Source organism: Peromyscus eremicus, chromosome 2 (genome assembly GCF_949786415.1).
Source record: "Peromyscus eremicus chromosome 2, PerEre_H2_v1, whole genome shotgun sequence".
NCBI lineage: Eukaryota > Metazoa > Chordata > Mammalia > Rodentia > Cricetidae > Peromyscus > Peromyscus eremicus.
The window spans coordinates 61,141,153-61,158,218 of record NC_081417.1 but is presented as its reverse complement, the minus strand read 5'-3'; the positions used below and the strand labels follow the sequence as shown (position 1 = coordinate 61,158,218).

Below are 17,066 nucleotides of genomic sequence, written 5' to 3'. Positions count from 1 at the left end.
GTCAAGCCTCCAGCTCTGCCTTATGGATGTGGTTGGAGAAAGCCGGGTGATGACGAAAGACTACTACTCTAGATTTGTGATTGGTAACCCCATCTCTGAGTTCAAGAAGTGGCTCCTGTCGCCACATCCTGACGCCTGTGTGGCCTTACTTTGTTAAAGCCACAAACTTAGAACCCTGGGGCTCTGGTTAACACAGAAGAAAGGAATGGCGGGAGCAGCTGCCACTGTTGCTAGGCTATGGAACGTATTTATTTAAGGACTTGTTCCATAGCGTGTGTTCATGGAATCTTAATGCTTTCTGGACTCTCAGCAGAGGGGGTAAGGGCCATCATTCTGAAAGGCCCATGTACGTTTTATTTATGACTCTGGCATTTAAGAAGAATGTCAGCACTATGATGCAAGGTGATGTCAAACTTGCTGACTTGCTTTTATTATTGTTTCTTATGATACACTGTTTCTCCTTCTCTCCCAAGGCATAATTTTACAATACAAAGTGAATCTACTTAATTAATATTTCTAGTTAACTAAAACAAAAAAGGAAACCAGATTTAGGTTCAGAGGGTTTTATCATAGACCCACTAAAGGCCATTTACCTCTAAAACCTCAGCAGTGCAATATGAGAAAGATTTTCCTGAAACCAGTTTTGTACTAAGTACAGCTGGTTGAACGTCAGTGTGGGGAACATGGGGACTTGGAAAGGTACTGAGACTCACCTTTGATTTCAAACAGAAATACAACGATGCTCTCATCATCAGTGAGGATGCACAGATGAAGGATGCCCTTAATTACCTCAAAGCCTTCTTCCACGATGTCCGAGAAGCAGCATTTGATGAGACTGAGCAAGATCTTACTCGGAGGTTTGAAGGTGAGGGTGACTCCAGGGTGACTTCCGAGGTCGGGAGTCTCTGGAGTCTGGTGGCTTGATCAGCAGCGTGCACATCACACTTAGCGTCTAGTTATTCGCTGGTGCTGTTGTGCGGGGTTTAAGATGAGACATTATAGGGGCTGTGATGGAGCATGACCTTAGCATGAAACCCCTAGCACTACAAACATAAAGCAAAAGCCTTAAAGCCAACCAACCAACCAACCAACCAACCAACCAACCAACCAAACAAACAAACAAAAAACACAGGAGGGTTTGGCTTCAGAAAAAATCTAATCCCTACAGACACATCCGTGGTTTTTCCACTTTTTATTTGGGAAAAGGGAAAACAGTGGGATTTGGAAAAGCTGCTTCCCACAGTTAATAAGTAGTAGCATTCTGTTCAACTTGGCAATTTAAAAAGGTTTAATAACACCAGCATGTGTTCTAATGATGTTAAGAAGACTATGCTTTATATATGCTTCTTTTTTTGTTGGTTTTTTTTTTGAGACAGGGTTTCTCTGTGTAGCCCAGGCTGTCCAGGAACTCTCTCTGTGGACCAGGCTGGCCTCAAACTCACAGAGATCTGTCTGCCTCTGCGTCCAAAATGCTGGGATTAAAGGCGTGTGCCACCACCGACTGGCTTATGTATACTTCTAATAATGAGAAATATACCCCTACTGCCCTTACATTATACTCCAAACATTGGAAATAGTAAATGGAACATGTTTTCTTTCTCCTTTCAAATTACTTTTCCTAGAAGCAATCACTACTAATAACTTTTTTGTCTATACTAAATTACTTATTATACATATGTGTAGCCAGTGATGTGCTGTGTTGATAAACATACAGTTAGTTATCTGGGAGAAAATGTGTAGACAAATTGCATATGTTTATTATAAATTTTACTGATATGGGGGATAACATAGTAAGCAACTCACAAATAATAAACATGGAACTCTTCAGTATATATTACTTTTAGCCATTTGTGGCCCACAGAATGCTTTTCGTGGTCTCTGCAGGATTATTGTCTTCACAGCCAACTGGAGATTGCAATTACCAAAGTAAATGTAGTTCTGATATGGCTGTCAGGTCTATTTTCTGTTAACGCTAGGTGTGAGAACCAAATGAAACAACAGAGACATGTTGGCACCTCGCTGATTTCTCAGCGAAGTGAGCAACTTTTTATCTGAACTAGGTAATAGCTTCAAACACAGGGAGGGCATTTCTGCATTTTTACACGATTCATAAATAATAGCTAAATTTAATCTGCATTATATACTTAGCATTTTACGAAGTCTAGACTGCCAACAAAGGATGAAGCAGGTGTCACCTTCATTTCCGTGTATAAGTACTTCTATGATGATCAATTTCCAACCACCAATATTTCATTGAACTTGTGTACAGTTGAACACATGCTAACATTTCTACCATACATACACTCTAGATGTGTACATACATGCATGCACAACAACTCAAGAGTATAACTCATAGTACAGTGTGAGAAAATGAATTAGGATGTTAATGAGCATGACTATTCGTTATATTTGTTTTTATATAGGTCATCGAGCTGCAAGGATAGAGAATTGAATTTTTAAGGTGATATTTAAAACCAGACACTACAATTCTCAAGAACTTCACAGTTGACCACCGTAATCCAGTTTGATCTGGCTCTAGCACACCACACTTTTTTTTTTTTTTAAAGTTAAGATATTCTGTGTTTCAGTTTTTAACTTAAAATATCTTTTTGAAAGCCCACCTTTAATCCCAGCACTGAGCTCGAGGCCAGCTTGGTCTACAGAGCAAGTTCCAGGACAACCAGTGATACACAGAGAAACCCTGTGTCGAAAAATTAAACAAACAAAGCAAAACAAACAGAAAATGTGTGTCTTTTAAATCTTTCCATATCAGCAGGTACATACCTCTTTAATTTTAACAGCAACGTTGTATTTCCATCAGCCAGGTAGCCTAAGATCTGTGGAGCAGCTTCTCAGTCACTCAGTGTTTGTGTTGTTTTCTGTATTTCTTTCATAGTCTCAACAATCTCAGTGACTGTCCTCGGAATCTTCTGCACAGTTTTCTAAATAGAACTATTGAGTCAAATTCCTAGCTGTAGATTACTGCACTAAAGAATGTGTGAGCTTTATATTGCTAAACTGCTTTCTAAAGGGGTACACCAGTTGAAATTAGTGTTTACTTCTCAGATTTCTGGCTAACAATGGAGAGGTTAACTGTTTGAAATAGAAGGCCACAGTTCTAAAGCTTTAACATTCATTAGCCTTTTGCAAACTGTTCTCCATTTGCAGAAAAGCTGGAGGACCTAGAAAAGGTTTCCACAGATCCCAGCAACGAGAACCCTAAACTCAGAGACCTCTACTTGATCTTACAAGAAGAGTACCACTTAAAGCCCGAGACCAAAACCATTCTCTTCGTGAAAACCAGAGCACTTGTGGATGTAAGCCTTGTGTGTGTGTGTGTGTGTGTGTGTGTGTGTGTGTGTGTGTGTGTATGTGTGTGTCCATCCATGCACACGCACAACAGATTGGCTCTACTTTACTGAAAAGGTTGCCCATTCTTCACTGCCCTGTAATCAAGTCTCCATGCATGTGTGGGCCTGCCCTGATTGTTTATCCTTACACTAATACCTCACTCTTTTATTTCCTCATGTTCTAAGTCTTAGCACTTCATCCTTTTTAAGACTTTCCTGTTAAAATTGTCATTTCCAGCCATCCTGTAGGTTTTGATTTACATTGATTAGTAACTAATATGCTTGGACATCTCATATGCTTAGAAGTTTGTCTTGAGATCATCTTTAAAAAGTTTATGTATTCAGATTTTAAAACCAATGCCAAAGTTGAGCTTTTGGGCTGGAGCTACAGCTCAATGGTTGAGCACTCACCTAGCATCCGTGAGTTTAATCCCAAATTCTGGAAAAAAAAAAATAGGTTACCATCTTATTGTTAAGTTTTCAAGAGTCTTTTGTAGGATGGCCAAAAAAGTCCTCTGTTGAGACAAGGGATTTGAAGTGTTTTCTGCTGGCCTACAGCCTGCTTTTTAGTTATCTTTTTTTTCTTTTTTTTAATGGTGGTGGGACATGGTTTGAGACATAGTTTCTCTGTGTAGCCCTGGCTGTCCTGGAACTCACTCTGTAGACCAGGTTGGCCTTGAACTCAGATATCTGCCTGCCTCTGCCTCCTGAGTGCTGGGATTAAGGGTGCGTGCCACCGCCCAGCTTAGTTATCTTAACAGTGTCTCTGCACACTGAATGTTTCAAGTCTGTTTTTGTTTGTTTGTTTGTTTTCCCCCTGGCTTTGGCTGATGTTTAAGGTCACAAAAGTTTTCTCTGTTCCGTCTGGAATTTTTTGTATTTTTATATATAGTATGAGGTGGGGTGAATGTCCCGTTCCTCCTCCTCCTTTGGATTTATACGTCTTATCGTCTGTTGACAAGACAATCCTTTATTGAATTACTTTTGTAACTTAAAACAATCTATTGACTATATTTGGATGGATTAATTTCTATTTCCTTTTTTCCCCCCAGAGCTGAGGACTGAACCCAGGGCCTTGAGCTTGCTAGGCAAGTGCTCTACCACTGAGCTAAATCCCCAACCCCTAATTTCTATTTCTTATTGATTTATACATCTGTTGCCATGATTTAAACATCAATTCTTGAATCTGTCCCATAGTTTTGAGTGCTGTAGCTTTCTAATAAGCTTGAAAAAGGGCAATGTGAATACTTTAGCTTTTTTTTTTTTCCTAAGTTTTAAAATCTGCATTCCATTGTCTACTGTGTATATTTTGGAATCAGATTTTCCACATCTATGAAAAATATCCCCCAGGGTCTTTTTTGAAGTTGCATTGAATCTGTGGATAGATAAAGGAAGAAAGACATTAATATTGAGTCTTCAAGCCAAGAGCCATAGTGTATCTCCATTTATGTAGAGTTTCTGTATTATTTTTGCTGAAGAGTCAATTACTTACAAAGCTAGAGCCAGAAAATTACCAACATGTATTATCCTATGACATCCATGGGCCAGGATCTGGGAACTGGGTGCTTATGGCTCCAGGTCCCATGAGGCCGCAGTTAGCTCAGGACTCAGGGTCAACCTCTCGGCTCCTTTTGCAGGTTTGTAGGCAGGCTTGCAAAGATGTGCCTCCAGCATGGCATCTGGCTCTGCCTAAAGTGAGTGACGTACAGGAGACTGAAAGGAAGAGGGCCCAGTGGACACTGTCACTTTTACAAGTCCCGCTACATCTACCTTATTGTGCATTTCAGAAAGAAGCTGCAAAGTCTTTTCATAGGAGGTAGAAGTCACTGAAGGTTACCTGTCTTGTGCTCTTTGCTGGTTTGTTTGTTTTTTTAATGTATGTGGGTGTTTTTCCTGCATGTGTATCTGTATATTGCATGCAGTGCTCACAGAGGTCAGAAAGGGGCGTGAGATTCTCTGGAACTGGAGTTACAGACAGTTGTGAGCGGCCATATAGGTGCTGGGAACTGAACCCAGGTCCTCTGGAAGAGCAGCCAGTGCTCTTAACCGCTGAGCCATCTCTCCAGCCCCCTTTGCTGGGTTTGATTAGTGTTTTGTCATTTTTAGTATAGAGGTCGTGTGTACATTTTGTTAGATTCGTACTTAGGTATTAGTTTTAGTGATGCCATTTTTAAATATTTACTTTAAAATATTTCACATTTTGGGCTGGGAAGATAGCTCAGCTAGTAAAGTATTTGAAGTGCAGGCATCTGGACTGGATTTTAAGTCCCCAGCACCCCCACAAAAATGCTGAGCATGGTTGTGCACACTTGTAAGCCCAGCACTGGGGAGGCAGAGAGAAGCAGAACCCTGGGGCTTGCTGACCAGCTACATCAGCCTGCTGGGCAATCCCCAAGGAGTTACTCAGTCCTCAGTCTCAAAATGAACTAAGGCAGCGGTGGCGGCGGCGGCGGCGGCGGCCAAGGGGGGGGGGCTCTTAAGGAATGACACCTGAGGACTGAGGACGACCCCAGGCCTCCACATGCATGTACACACACATGCTCATCCCCCCAACATGGTCAGCCATGTACACCCACACACAACACACAGATTTTCAAATTGCAATTGTCTGTTGCTGGTATGTAATCATGCAATTGATTACACATACTGACCTTGCATCTCAAAGTCTTGCTAAATCCACTTATTCTGTGTACCCGTGTGCTAAACTTCGCCTTTTTGTCACTTAAAACATCTCACAAATGAAGCCACAACGAACCACAGAGTTCTAGGCCACTAGAATTCGTTGTTGTTTGGAATCTGGGATTTGTCAGTCTGAAATCTATCTGTATCTTCGGTTTTATGTTCTTTTTGTAAATATATTCTATGCTGAATTAATGCAAGGTTTAATGTTTACAAGTAGTGTCCAACTGGTCATTGCTTCTCACTTCAAGGCTTTAAAGAAGTGGATTGAAGAAAATCCTGGACTTGGCTTTCTAAAGCCTGGCATATTGACTGGAAGAGGCAAAACCAACCAGGCCACAGGTATTTGTGTATAGTGAATTAGATGTAGCATACTATGTATATAAAATGTACACCACGTTCCATTATTTTGTGCTTGTATCAGTCAGAGTTTAACCAGAGAGATAAAGCGACTAGGAGATTACACATATGTATGTGGTATGGATGTGTATTTATATCTGTTCTCAGTGCAGCGTGCAGAGATTTCCTGAAAATGAACACACAGTTAGGCTGGCAATGCAAACCTGAAACCTGCAGGCAGGGCAGTTAGTCAGGAGGAGGAGCCAAGAACAGCTTGGAAGCCCCTGCACATGAATTGTTTAGGTCTCTGAGCTCAGGGAAGGCCCACACCCTCGTTCAAAAGGTCATGAGACTAGGTCGGGCCCACTTAGATGAACTCACTTCTCATGTAACTCAACTGATTAGGATCTTAACCATGTCTGCAGGCTCCCTTCACACGAATGGCCGCAGCTGTCTGTCTGCCTGATCCAGTCAGTGCCTCAGAAGGCCAGTGTCCCAAATGCCAGAAGCTACACTGGTCTGGTTCCCTGCGGGAAATTGCCTCCTTTTGTGTCCTGCAGACAAAGCCGGAGTTGCTTTTCCGCACTCTTGGCTCATGCCTCTCTTCAAATTCTGGAAATAAAAATATTCTGCATCTATTATATTGTTATTCTTTGCAGGGTAGATTTTGTTCTGTCTACTGCATATTTTATAGTTTAAAAACGGTCCAGGCAACCCTGAACTCTAGCTAGTGTGGTCACAGGGTGGGAGGTCATCATTACCTGGAAGAATCCTGTGTTGCTAGTCCTCATCACAGCTTTGGCCCAGCTCCCAGACTATCTCCTGCCCTATGACATGTCGTCACCCTGCTCTTCCTGCCAGTGTCGTTTAGACTAAACAAGCCTCCGCCCCTGTCCTCTTGGTCCTCACTCACTGTTCTGGTACTTTTCCCACATGGAATTTCCAGATCTCATAAACATAGAGTGGGTTCAAGTTTTGAAAGTGTGGTTTCAAGTCTAATACTATCTTACTGTGACTGGATCTCAAAGTTCTTTGCCATCTCTCCAACATGAATCCAACTTGATTTTCAAACTTTGTAACTGACATACAAATAGACACTTACTGTTTTCTTATCTGTTCATCCATGCATGTGTGGATCCTGCCATTCTTCTTTCTTCCTCCCTCCCTTCCTTCTATTGATACATTCATCTATCCATCCATCGATGCATCCATCCATCTTTCCATCATGTATTGAGACCTTACTCAGTGCCCTGCTTGTACCCAGTAGCCATCCTTGTCCTCACACCTGAGCTGACCTCCCCCAACATTTCCATTTTGTGGTTCTCACCCCACTTCCTTTGCCATGGCTTCCTGCTTATCATTCTGGTAGATAAAAATGTCGTCTTTAGCCATCATATTCTTACCTGACAAACCATAGTCCATAATTGCTGACTGAGTGTTAGGTGAATGAATAGATAGGCTGAGATGATGCTGATAATTTTTGTTTCCTGGATAGTTCCTTCTTGTTTCATAGCTAACCCAGAAAAAAATGTGAATTAAAAAAAAAAAAAGCTACAGGTTGTTTGCTGTCTGAACATTTTCAGATTCCCTTATCTGTAGCATTTTTAGTTTCTAGATTGTGAAACACGTTATAACTTCTATGCCTTATTTTCTTCATCTGCCAAATGGAAAAATAGTAATTAGGTGAAATCTGATATACTGTGTGCTTTTTTTGTTTTTCAAGGTAAAAATAACTTTTCACTTTTAAATGGTTCCTAATTAGTAGCTGGTTTTCCAAGAGCATAATTCTTTCACGAGTGAGTTGTACTACCTCTTTATCCCACATAGGGATGACACTCCCAGCCCAGAAGTGTGCGCTGGAAGCATTCAGAGCCAGCGGAGACAACAACATTCTGATTGCTACCTCGGTCGCTGATGAAGGCATTGACATTGCTCAGTGCAATCTGGTCATCCTGTATGAGTATGTGGGCAATGTCATCAAAATGATCCAAACCAGAGGTGAGAGCTGCTGATGTCATCCCTACCTGGCTCCCATTTTGTCTGGCTTGTGGGTGTTTGGCCTTCCTTCTTTACTGAGCTGTATTATGTGACTGATGGCGCACTCGACTCTGGTGCTGTTAGTCTAAAAGCTGACTTACCTGGTCAGGATTGGGTGGGTACAGTTTTACCCATAATACTCCATTGTGTCTCTTCACAATGGCGCTGCTTAATGCCCAGCGTTCACTGGCATATTTACGAAAATATAATATCCACTAAGCCTGAGGCTTTGCCGGTCAGCGAGTAGACCTTTCATGGTTGTGGTGAGTAGCTCCTGTGTTCCATAGTCCTCCCTCCCTTCCCTTGCTTCCCCAGGAACAGCCCCCCACCCCATTTTACCCTTCCTGAATCATGGCTGTGTGTGTGTCGCTCATTATTCCCATTTGCTTCTCATTCTCCTCCTCTGCTTACTTGCCAGTCCAGCCAACCAGACTCTGCTTACTGCCTGTTGAATGTCTCACATACTGTCCTTTTGTATTTTGTGTCCTTTTCTGTCTCCATGGCACATAACCTAGTTCTCCCAGAATAATCTCTCGTTCAAATGCCCATGAGCCTCGTTATACCTGTCTCTGTAATGGCACTGACTAGTTCTCATCCGCACTCCAGGGTGAGAGTGTGGGTGAGAAACCCTCTTTCCCCATTGCACGAGGGTTCAGGTGGGAGTGCTCATGGTGCCATGACTGAGGGCTCATGGAGCCATGACTGAGTGCTCATGGAGCCATGACTGAGGGCTCATGGAGCCATGACTGAGGTTTCATGGAGCCATGACTGAGTGCTCATGGAGCCATGACTGAGGTTTCATGGTGCCATGACTGAGTGCTCATGGTGCCATGACTGGGGGCTCATGGAGCCATGACTGAGGTTTCATGGTGCCATGACTGAGTGCTCATGGTGCCATGACTGGGGGCTCATGGAGCCATGACTGGGGGCTCATGGAGCCATGACTGAGGGCTCATGGAGCCATGACTGGGGGCTCATGGAGCCATGACTGAGGGCTCATGGAGCCATGACTGAGGGCTCATGGAGCCATGACTGAGGGCTCATGGAGCCATGACTGAGGGCTCATGGAGCCATGACTGAGGGCTCATGGAGCCATGCCTGAGGGCTCATGGAGCCATGACTGAGGTTTCATGGAGCCATGACTGAGGGCTCATGGAGCCATGACTGAGGGCTCATGGTGCCATGACTGAGGGCTCATGGAGCCATGACTGAGGGCTCATGGAGCCATGACTGAGGGCTCATGGTGCCATGCCTGAGGGCTCATGGAGCCATGACTGAGGGCTCATGGAGCCATGACTGAGGTTTCATGGAGCCATGCCTGAGGGCTCATGGTGCCATGACTGGGGGCTCATGGAGCCATGACTGAGGGCTCATGGTGCCATGACTGAGGGCTCATGGAGCCATGACTGAGGGCTCATGGAGCCATGACTGAGTGCTCATGGTGCCATGCCTGAGGGCTCATGGAGCCATGACTGAGGGCTCATGGTGCCATGACTGAGTGCTCATGGTGCCATGACTGGGGGCTCATGGAGCCATGACTGGGGGCTCATGGAGCCATGACTGAGGGCTCATGGAGCCATGACTGGGGGCTCATGGAGCCATGACTGGGGGCTCATGGAGCCATGACTGAGGGCTCATGGAGCCATGACTGAGGGCTCATGGAGCCATGACTGAGGGCTCATGGAGCCATGCCTGAGGGCTCATGGAGCCATGACTGAGGGCTCATGGAGCCATGCCTGAGGGCTCATGGAGCCATGACTGAGGGCTCATGGAGCCATGACTGAGGGCTCATGGTGCCATGACTGAGGGCTCATGGAGCCTTGACTGAGGGCTCATGGAGCCATGACTGAGGGCTCATGGTGCCATGCCTGAGGGCTCATGGAGCCATGACTGAGGGCTCATGGAGCCATGACTGAGGTTTCATGGAGCCATGCCTGAGGGCTCATGGTGCCATGACTGGGGGCTCATGGAGCCATGACTGAGGGCTCATGGTGCCATGACTGAGGGCTCATGGAGCCATGACTGAGGGCTCATGGAGCCATGACTGAGTGCTCATGGTGCCATGCCTGAGGGCTCATGGAGCCATGACTGAGGGCTCATGGTGCCATGACTGAGGTTTCATGGAGCCATGCCTGAGGGCTCATGGTGCCATGACTGGGGGCTCATGGAGCCATGACTGAGGGCTCATGGAGCCATGAGTGAGGACTCATGGAGCCATGCCTGAGGGCTCATGGTGCCATGACTGAGGGCTCATGGAGCCATGACTGAGGGCTCATGGAGCCATGACTGAGGGCTCATGGAGCCATGACTGAGTGCTCATGGTGCCATGCCTGAGGGCTCATGGAGCCATGACTGAGGTTTCATGGAGCCATGACTGAGGTTTCATGGAGCCATGACTGAGTGCTCATGGTGCCATGCCTGAGGGCTCATGGAGCCATGACTGAGGGCTCATGGAGCCATGACTGAGGTTTCATGGAGCCATGCCTGAGGGCTCATGGAGCCATGACTGAGGGCTCATGGAGCCATGCCTGAGGGCTCATGGTGCCATGACTGAGGGCTCATGGAGCCATGACTGAGGGCTCATGGAGCCATGACTGAGTGCTCATGGTGCCATGCCTGAGGGCTCATGGTGCCATGCCTGAGGGCTCATGGAGCCATGACTGAGGGCTCATGGTGCCATGACTGAGGGCTCATGGAGCCATGACTGAGGGCTCATGGAGCCATGACTGAGTGCTCATGGTGCCATGCCTGAGGGCTCATGGAGCCATGACTGAGGGCTCATGGAGCCATGACTGAGGTTTCATGGAGCCATGCCTGAGGGCTCATGGTGCCATGACTGGGGGCTCATGGAGCCATGACTGAGGGCTCATGGAGCCATGAGTGAGGACTCATGGAGCCATGACTGAGGGCTCATGGTGCCATGACTGAGGGCTCATGGAGCCATGACTGAGGGCTCATGGAGCCATGACTGAGGGCTCATGGAGCCATGACTGAGGGCTCATGGAGCCATGACTGAGGTTTCATGGAGCCATGACTGAGTGCTCATGGTGCCATGCCTGAGGGCTCATGGAGCCATGCCTGAGGGCTCATGGAGCCATGACTGAGGTTTCATGGAGCCATGACTGAGGGCTCATGGTGCCATGACTGGGGGCTCATGGAGCCATGAGTGAGGACTCATGGAGCCATGACTGAGGGCTCATGGAGCCATGACTGAGGTTTCATGGAGCCATGACTGAGGGCTCATGGAGCCATGACTGAGGGCTCATGGAGCCATGAGTGAGGGCTCATGGAGCCATGCCTGAGGGCTCATGGAGCCATGACTGAGGGCTCAGGCTGGAGCCATGAGAGAGGACTCAGGCTGGATCATCTGTAAGTCAGTGTTGTGACACGGTGGCTGTGGAATCACATTGCATCACTGGAGAGCCTAAGGAGACGAGCTGCAGGTGGGTCCTGGTTTCTCTGTATGTTCACCGTGCAGGCTGGAACCTGCATTTGAGCCCACTCTTGAGGCCAGCTTCTCCAGAAAGCAGGATGCCGTGAATCACGGTCAAACTCTAGGAATACTTCTCACATTTTTTAAATCTATTTTCACATAACGTCAGTGTTTTACATCCAAAGTACAAATAAAACGTTTTCTGACAGGCAGAGGGAGAGCGAGAGACAGCAAGTGCTTCCTCCTGACCAGCAATGCTGACGTGATAGAAAAAGAAAAGGTGAACATGTTCAAGGAACGAATAATGAACGAGTCCATCTCAAGACTTCAGACATGGGATGAAATGAAATTTGAAAAAATGGTAAGTCTTTTTTTTTCTGTGCTATTCTTTTGGAATCTGACCAGAAATAACAAATGAGCATGGTTGGTGCTGCTGAGTGTGTGTGTGTGTGTGTGTGTGTGTGTGTCTGTCTGTCTGTCTGTCTGTCTGTGTTTTTTTTTTTTTTTTTTTTTTTTTTTTTTTTTTTAAGGGTATCCCAAGTAGTTCAGGCTGACTTTGAACTTGAACTTGCTGTGGAGCTGAGGGTGATCTTGAACTTCACATCCTCCTGTCTCTACCTTTCAAGTGATAGAATTAGAGATAAAAGGGAATGATGAAATTCATGTGACTTGAAAGGGAGGACATATGGAGTGGGGGAGACCAGCCAGAGGGGAGGGGGAACGCAGTGTGGGGAGGAGGCATGAGAGATCTGTGTGAAAATGCCATAAAAGAAGAAAAAAGATTATGGTTCTTGGGGTGGGAACCCCTTTTGTGGTATTTAGTGAGGGTTCTGGAGCTGGATTTGAACTTGAAAACTGGCTTGAACACAGTTTACTAGGAGGTTGCATGTTGTATGGTCCACCATCATTAGAGCATTGTGCCGTGAGGAATTCTCTGGTTACCGTGTAGCAGCTTAACATGTACAGTCCAGGGGAAGCCAAGAACTCACATCCATGATGGAGGAAGCTTTAGGATACGATGGTAATTCAGGTAATTCACGATGATGAAGGTTATTGGGCCATTCTGGTTGTAACGGCCATATTAGTGTAATCTGAAATTTAAATGAAGAAGCCTGTGTTCCCTTCCTCTTGGGGACAAGATAGGTCATGCATGTTCCTTTTGAATGAAGGACTTCCAGGATGATGTGGATACTCACAGCTGCTGCCAGGGTTTGCTTTCTCCACCTGTGAGGGTGGGAGGAGGGGTAGAGGATGGCTCATGTTAGCCCCACCAGGTGAGAATAAGACCACTACTACAATTTTGAGCGAAATTTGAAGCAAGCTTTATTAAATACTGGCCAGGACGATGGACACTGGCCAGGTCCATACCCAGGATTTCCAGAGAACGGCGCAAATTAGTCACTAATTTATACAGGCAAAACCTATAAGGCTTCGTACTTCTTGTCTTTGTCCAATCAGGGGCAAACATACATCCTGATATACTTCCTGCCTACATACTATGTGTGATCAAGCATATCCTGTGCATTTGGGGCAACCAAGCTTGTTTATGGAAGTGAAAACATGTGGCCTGTTATCTAACATGAACAACAGCCCCCAGCATTCCAGGACATTATCTGTCCTTAGGCAAGTGGGGCTTACAGGTTAGAGGCGTTTCTGTTTTATTGTTCTCTTAAGCACAGTCATTTAAACTTAAAATACAACTTTAGCCATCACACTCAGTGGATAAGGGTGCTTGCCACCAAGCTTGATGGCCTGAGTTTGATCCTTGGAACCTACAATATAGAAGGAAGAAACCGATTCCGCCTGTGTGTGGAGTTGTTTCTTTTCAACCACAGGTGTGGGATTGGGTCGGGCAGGGCCTTGGTGACATCTCCACTAGTTGCTGCTGTCTGCCTTAAAGTCTTAACTCTAGTAGTAACACATTTAACTCATTAGAATTTAGAGCAATTACCAGCAATACATTTAAGATACTTGAGATGACTGTATTTTAATTAGATTTTAGTATATAATTTAAAAAAGCCATTACATATAAGTGAGTGAAAGACAATGGGATGTCTAAGGGAAAGTTCATGTTTACTCTTTCCTGTCATGCTCCCCCAAGCCCTAGCCTAACTGAGAAAGTGAGTAGATCTGAACCTTTTTAATCTTTCATTTTATTTTTTATATGTATGGGTGTTTTGCCTACGTGCATGTCTGTGAACCCTGTTCATGCCTGGTGCTCTCAGAGGTCAGAATTGTGTGTCAGATCACCTGGTATGGAGTTATGAGCTTCGATGTAGGTGCCGGGAATCAAACCTGGGAAGAACAGTTAGTGCTCTTAACCACTGAGCCATCTCTCCATTCACCTTGATCTGTATCTTAACAAATGAAGTTAAAAATCTGGGCATTGTGGTGCACACCTTTAAATCTCACCATTTGGGAGGCAGAGAGATCTCTGAGTTCAAAGCCAGCCTGGTCTACATAGTGAGTTCCAGGCCAGCCAGGGCTATCTACAGAGATATTATTTTATTCAAGAAAATAAAACAGCAATAACAAAAAAGGAAGTTAATATTAAAATTGCTCATAAAGCGAGCCAGGTGTGGTGGCACATGCCCTTAATCCCAGCACTTGGAAGGTAGAGGCAGGCAGATCTCTGTGAGTTCGAGGCTAGCCTGGTCTACAAAGGGAGTTCCAGGACAGCTAGGGCTGTTACACAGAGAAACCGTATCTCAAAAAAAAAAACAAAAAATTGCCTATAAAGGAATGTGTAAATCATGTAACCCTAAATTTTTTTTCTAGAAATTTATCCAAAGTTAATTTATAGCAAAGAATAAGTACATGTCATATAACTCTTTCACAATAGTGAAAACTTTTTTGAAGACAGGAACATAACCCCTATGTGGTAGTTTGAATGTAACTGGCCCTCATAAGCTCATAGGGAATGGCACTATTAGGAGGTGTGGCTTTGTTGAAGGAAGTGTGTTACTATGAAGGCAGGTTTTGAGGTTTCCTATGCCCAGGATACCACCCAGTGTCTCAGTCAACTTCCTGTTGCCTGCAAGATGTGGGACTCTAGGCTACCTCTCCAGCACCATGTCTGCCTGCATACCACCATGCTCCCCACCATGATGATAATGGACTGAACCTCTGAAATCTTAAGTGAGCTACCCCACTTAAATGTTTTCATTTATAAGAGTTGCTGTGGGCATGGTGTCTCTTCACAACAACAGAAACCCTAAGACATTCCAGTCCCCCCCCCCCCATAGAGGCACCACTTAGCCCAGGTAGCTTTAAACTCACTATGTAGCCAAGGATGACTTTGAACTTTTGATCTTCCCACTTCCAGATCCAGATGCTTTGTGCCACCACACCCAATCACACTTCTCTCTCCATTTTATTTACAAAACTTTAAAAAAAAACCTGAGAGGTTGAGTATGGCAGGGAATACCTTAAATCCCAGAACTTCAGAGGTAGAAAGATCTCTGAGTTTGAGGCCAGCCTGGTCTACATAGCAAGATCCAGACCAGCCAGGGCTATACAGTGAGAAAATAAGAAAAAGAAAATCTCAGGTGTGACAGCATGAGGATTGGAGGCTGTGAATATCATGCATTGATTATTTTTTAACTTATATTCATTGTAAGTGTGATGGTGGTAAAGTCTTGGTTTTCTTTCTCCTGAGAATACCCCTTCATTTTTGGGAGGCAGGTTTGATGGGCAAGAGTGATAATTCTTTTAGCATTTGAGAAATAACTATGCCACTTCCTTCTGGCTTGTGTGGCTTCTAAGGACTGCCTGCTGGCATTCAGACTTTCCTTTGGAGAGAGAGTGGTGTTTTTTTTTTTTTTTCATTATTATTCTGAAATTTTGTGTTTCCAGAAGTTTATTATATGCACCTTGGAGTGAATGTCTTTACTTTATTCTGTTTGGGGCTCATTTGGCTTTGTGAATCTATGACCTTATTGCTCGTCACATTTCAGAATTGTTCAGCCATGATTTCTGGCTTTCCAAATCCTGGTACTTCATTTCTGGACGCTAATGGCATTAAATATTAAGTGTAAAAAAATTCTTCAGTAGCCACATGTCCCGAAGAGTTTGTTTTCTTGTTTGTTTAGTTTATGCTGTTTGATTGGGGTAATTTTGTTTGTTCTAGTTTTAGAAATACACACACACACACACACACACACACACACACACACATACACACGTGTTGACAGCATTTAAGTCTGTGCACCAAGTACTCATGCCTGGTGCTTAAGGAGGCCAGAAAAGGGTGTCAGATCTCCTGGAAATGAAGTCATGGAGTTGTCAGTTGCTGTGTGGATCCTGGGAACTGACCCAGGGCCTCTGGAAAAGCAGCCAGCGCTTGTTATTAACTGCTGAGTCATCTCTCCAACATTTATTTCAGTTTTTGGTTCATAATTGCTCCTTGGTCCCCTCTAGTCCAACCCTCCTGTTGAGTTTTAAGCTTGGGTTGTAATGAACCTGTATATTTTTCCATAATCAAATGTCTGTGATTGTTCAATGAAGCATTTTTATCCTGGCTGTGAAATTCCTTACCACACAAATCTTATCATTTCAGCCTTGGCATCATTGATTGTTACTTTTTCATTCAGTGTGAGCTCTTCCTGTTTCATGATACGAAAAGAGGTGTTTGAAACTTAAGACATCTTCACTCTGAACCTTTGTCGTCTTCTGTGTTAGCTGGCTTCTGGCTCAGCTCTGGTTAGGAGGTAGGGCCAGTGCTTCGTCACCATCTGTGGAAGCAGATGTCCAGCCTCTGAGGGGAGAAAGGGGAGGAGGCAGGGAATTGTCTCCTCACAGGGTCTTACTCGACTGTGGGTAAGTGGGGTGGGAGAGTGGGGTTTATGAGTCCTGTCAACAGGCTGAAGACCCTGGCTCCATCCTGATAATTGGGGATTATTTATATCTTTGTAAAGGAGAAATCTTAGTTCCCCCTTGGTGCTGGCACAGGTAGGGAGGGGTTGGGCCACAGTGCCCTCTCTACCCAGGGAGCCAAGCAGTTATATTGTCTCAACGGTAGGCTCTGAAGATTTTGTCTGCAAGGCTGCTCTTTTCCGGTCCTTTGCTGAGGGATGGCAGGCTTTTCTTGGGACTTTGTTTCTACCTCTGGCCATTTCTGATCTCAGCTGCTTCAACCTCAAGTCTGCACATATCAGATGAACAGAAAATCCAGGGAACCCACCACCACATTATTCCCGGGACTCCAGTGTTTCTGGCTGGTCTGCCCT

General features: G+C 44.9%; 1 protein-coding gene across 1 annotated transcript in view; it reads left to right on the top strand.

Moving 5' to 3' along the window:
• Rigi (RNA sensor RIG-I) overlaps window positions 1–17,066 on the top strand; it is a 50,592-nt gene that overhangs the window by 29,302 nt on the left and 4,224 nt on the right. Inside the window, exons 12-16 of the mRNA XM_059254107.1 lie at window positions 730–865; window positions 3,169–3,317; window positions 6,281–6,371; window positions 8,196–8,366; window positions 12,048–12,199. Coding sequence (XP_059110090.1) covers window positions 730–865; window positions 3,169–3,317; window positions 6,281–6,371; window positions 8,196–8,366; window positions 12,048–12,199 — 699 coding nt within the window. The remainder of the gene's footprint in view (window positions 1–729; window positions 866–3,168; window positions 3,318–6,280; window positions 6,372–8,195; window positions 8,367–12,047; window positions 12,200–17,066) is intronic.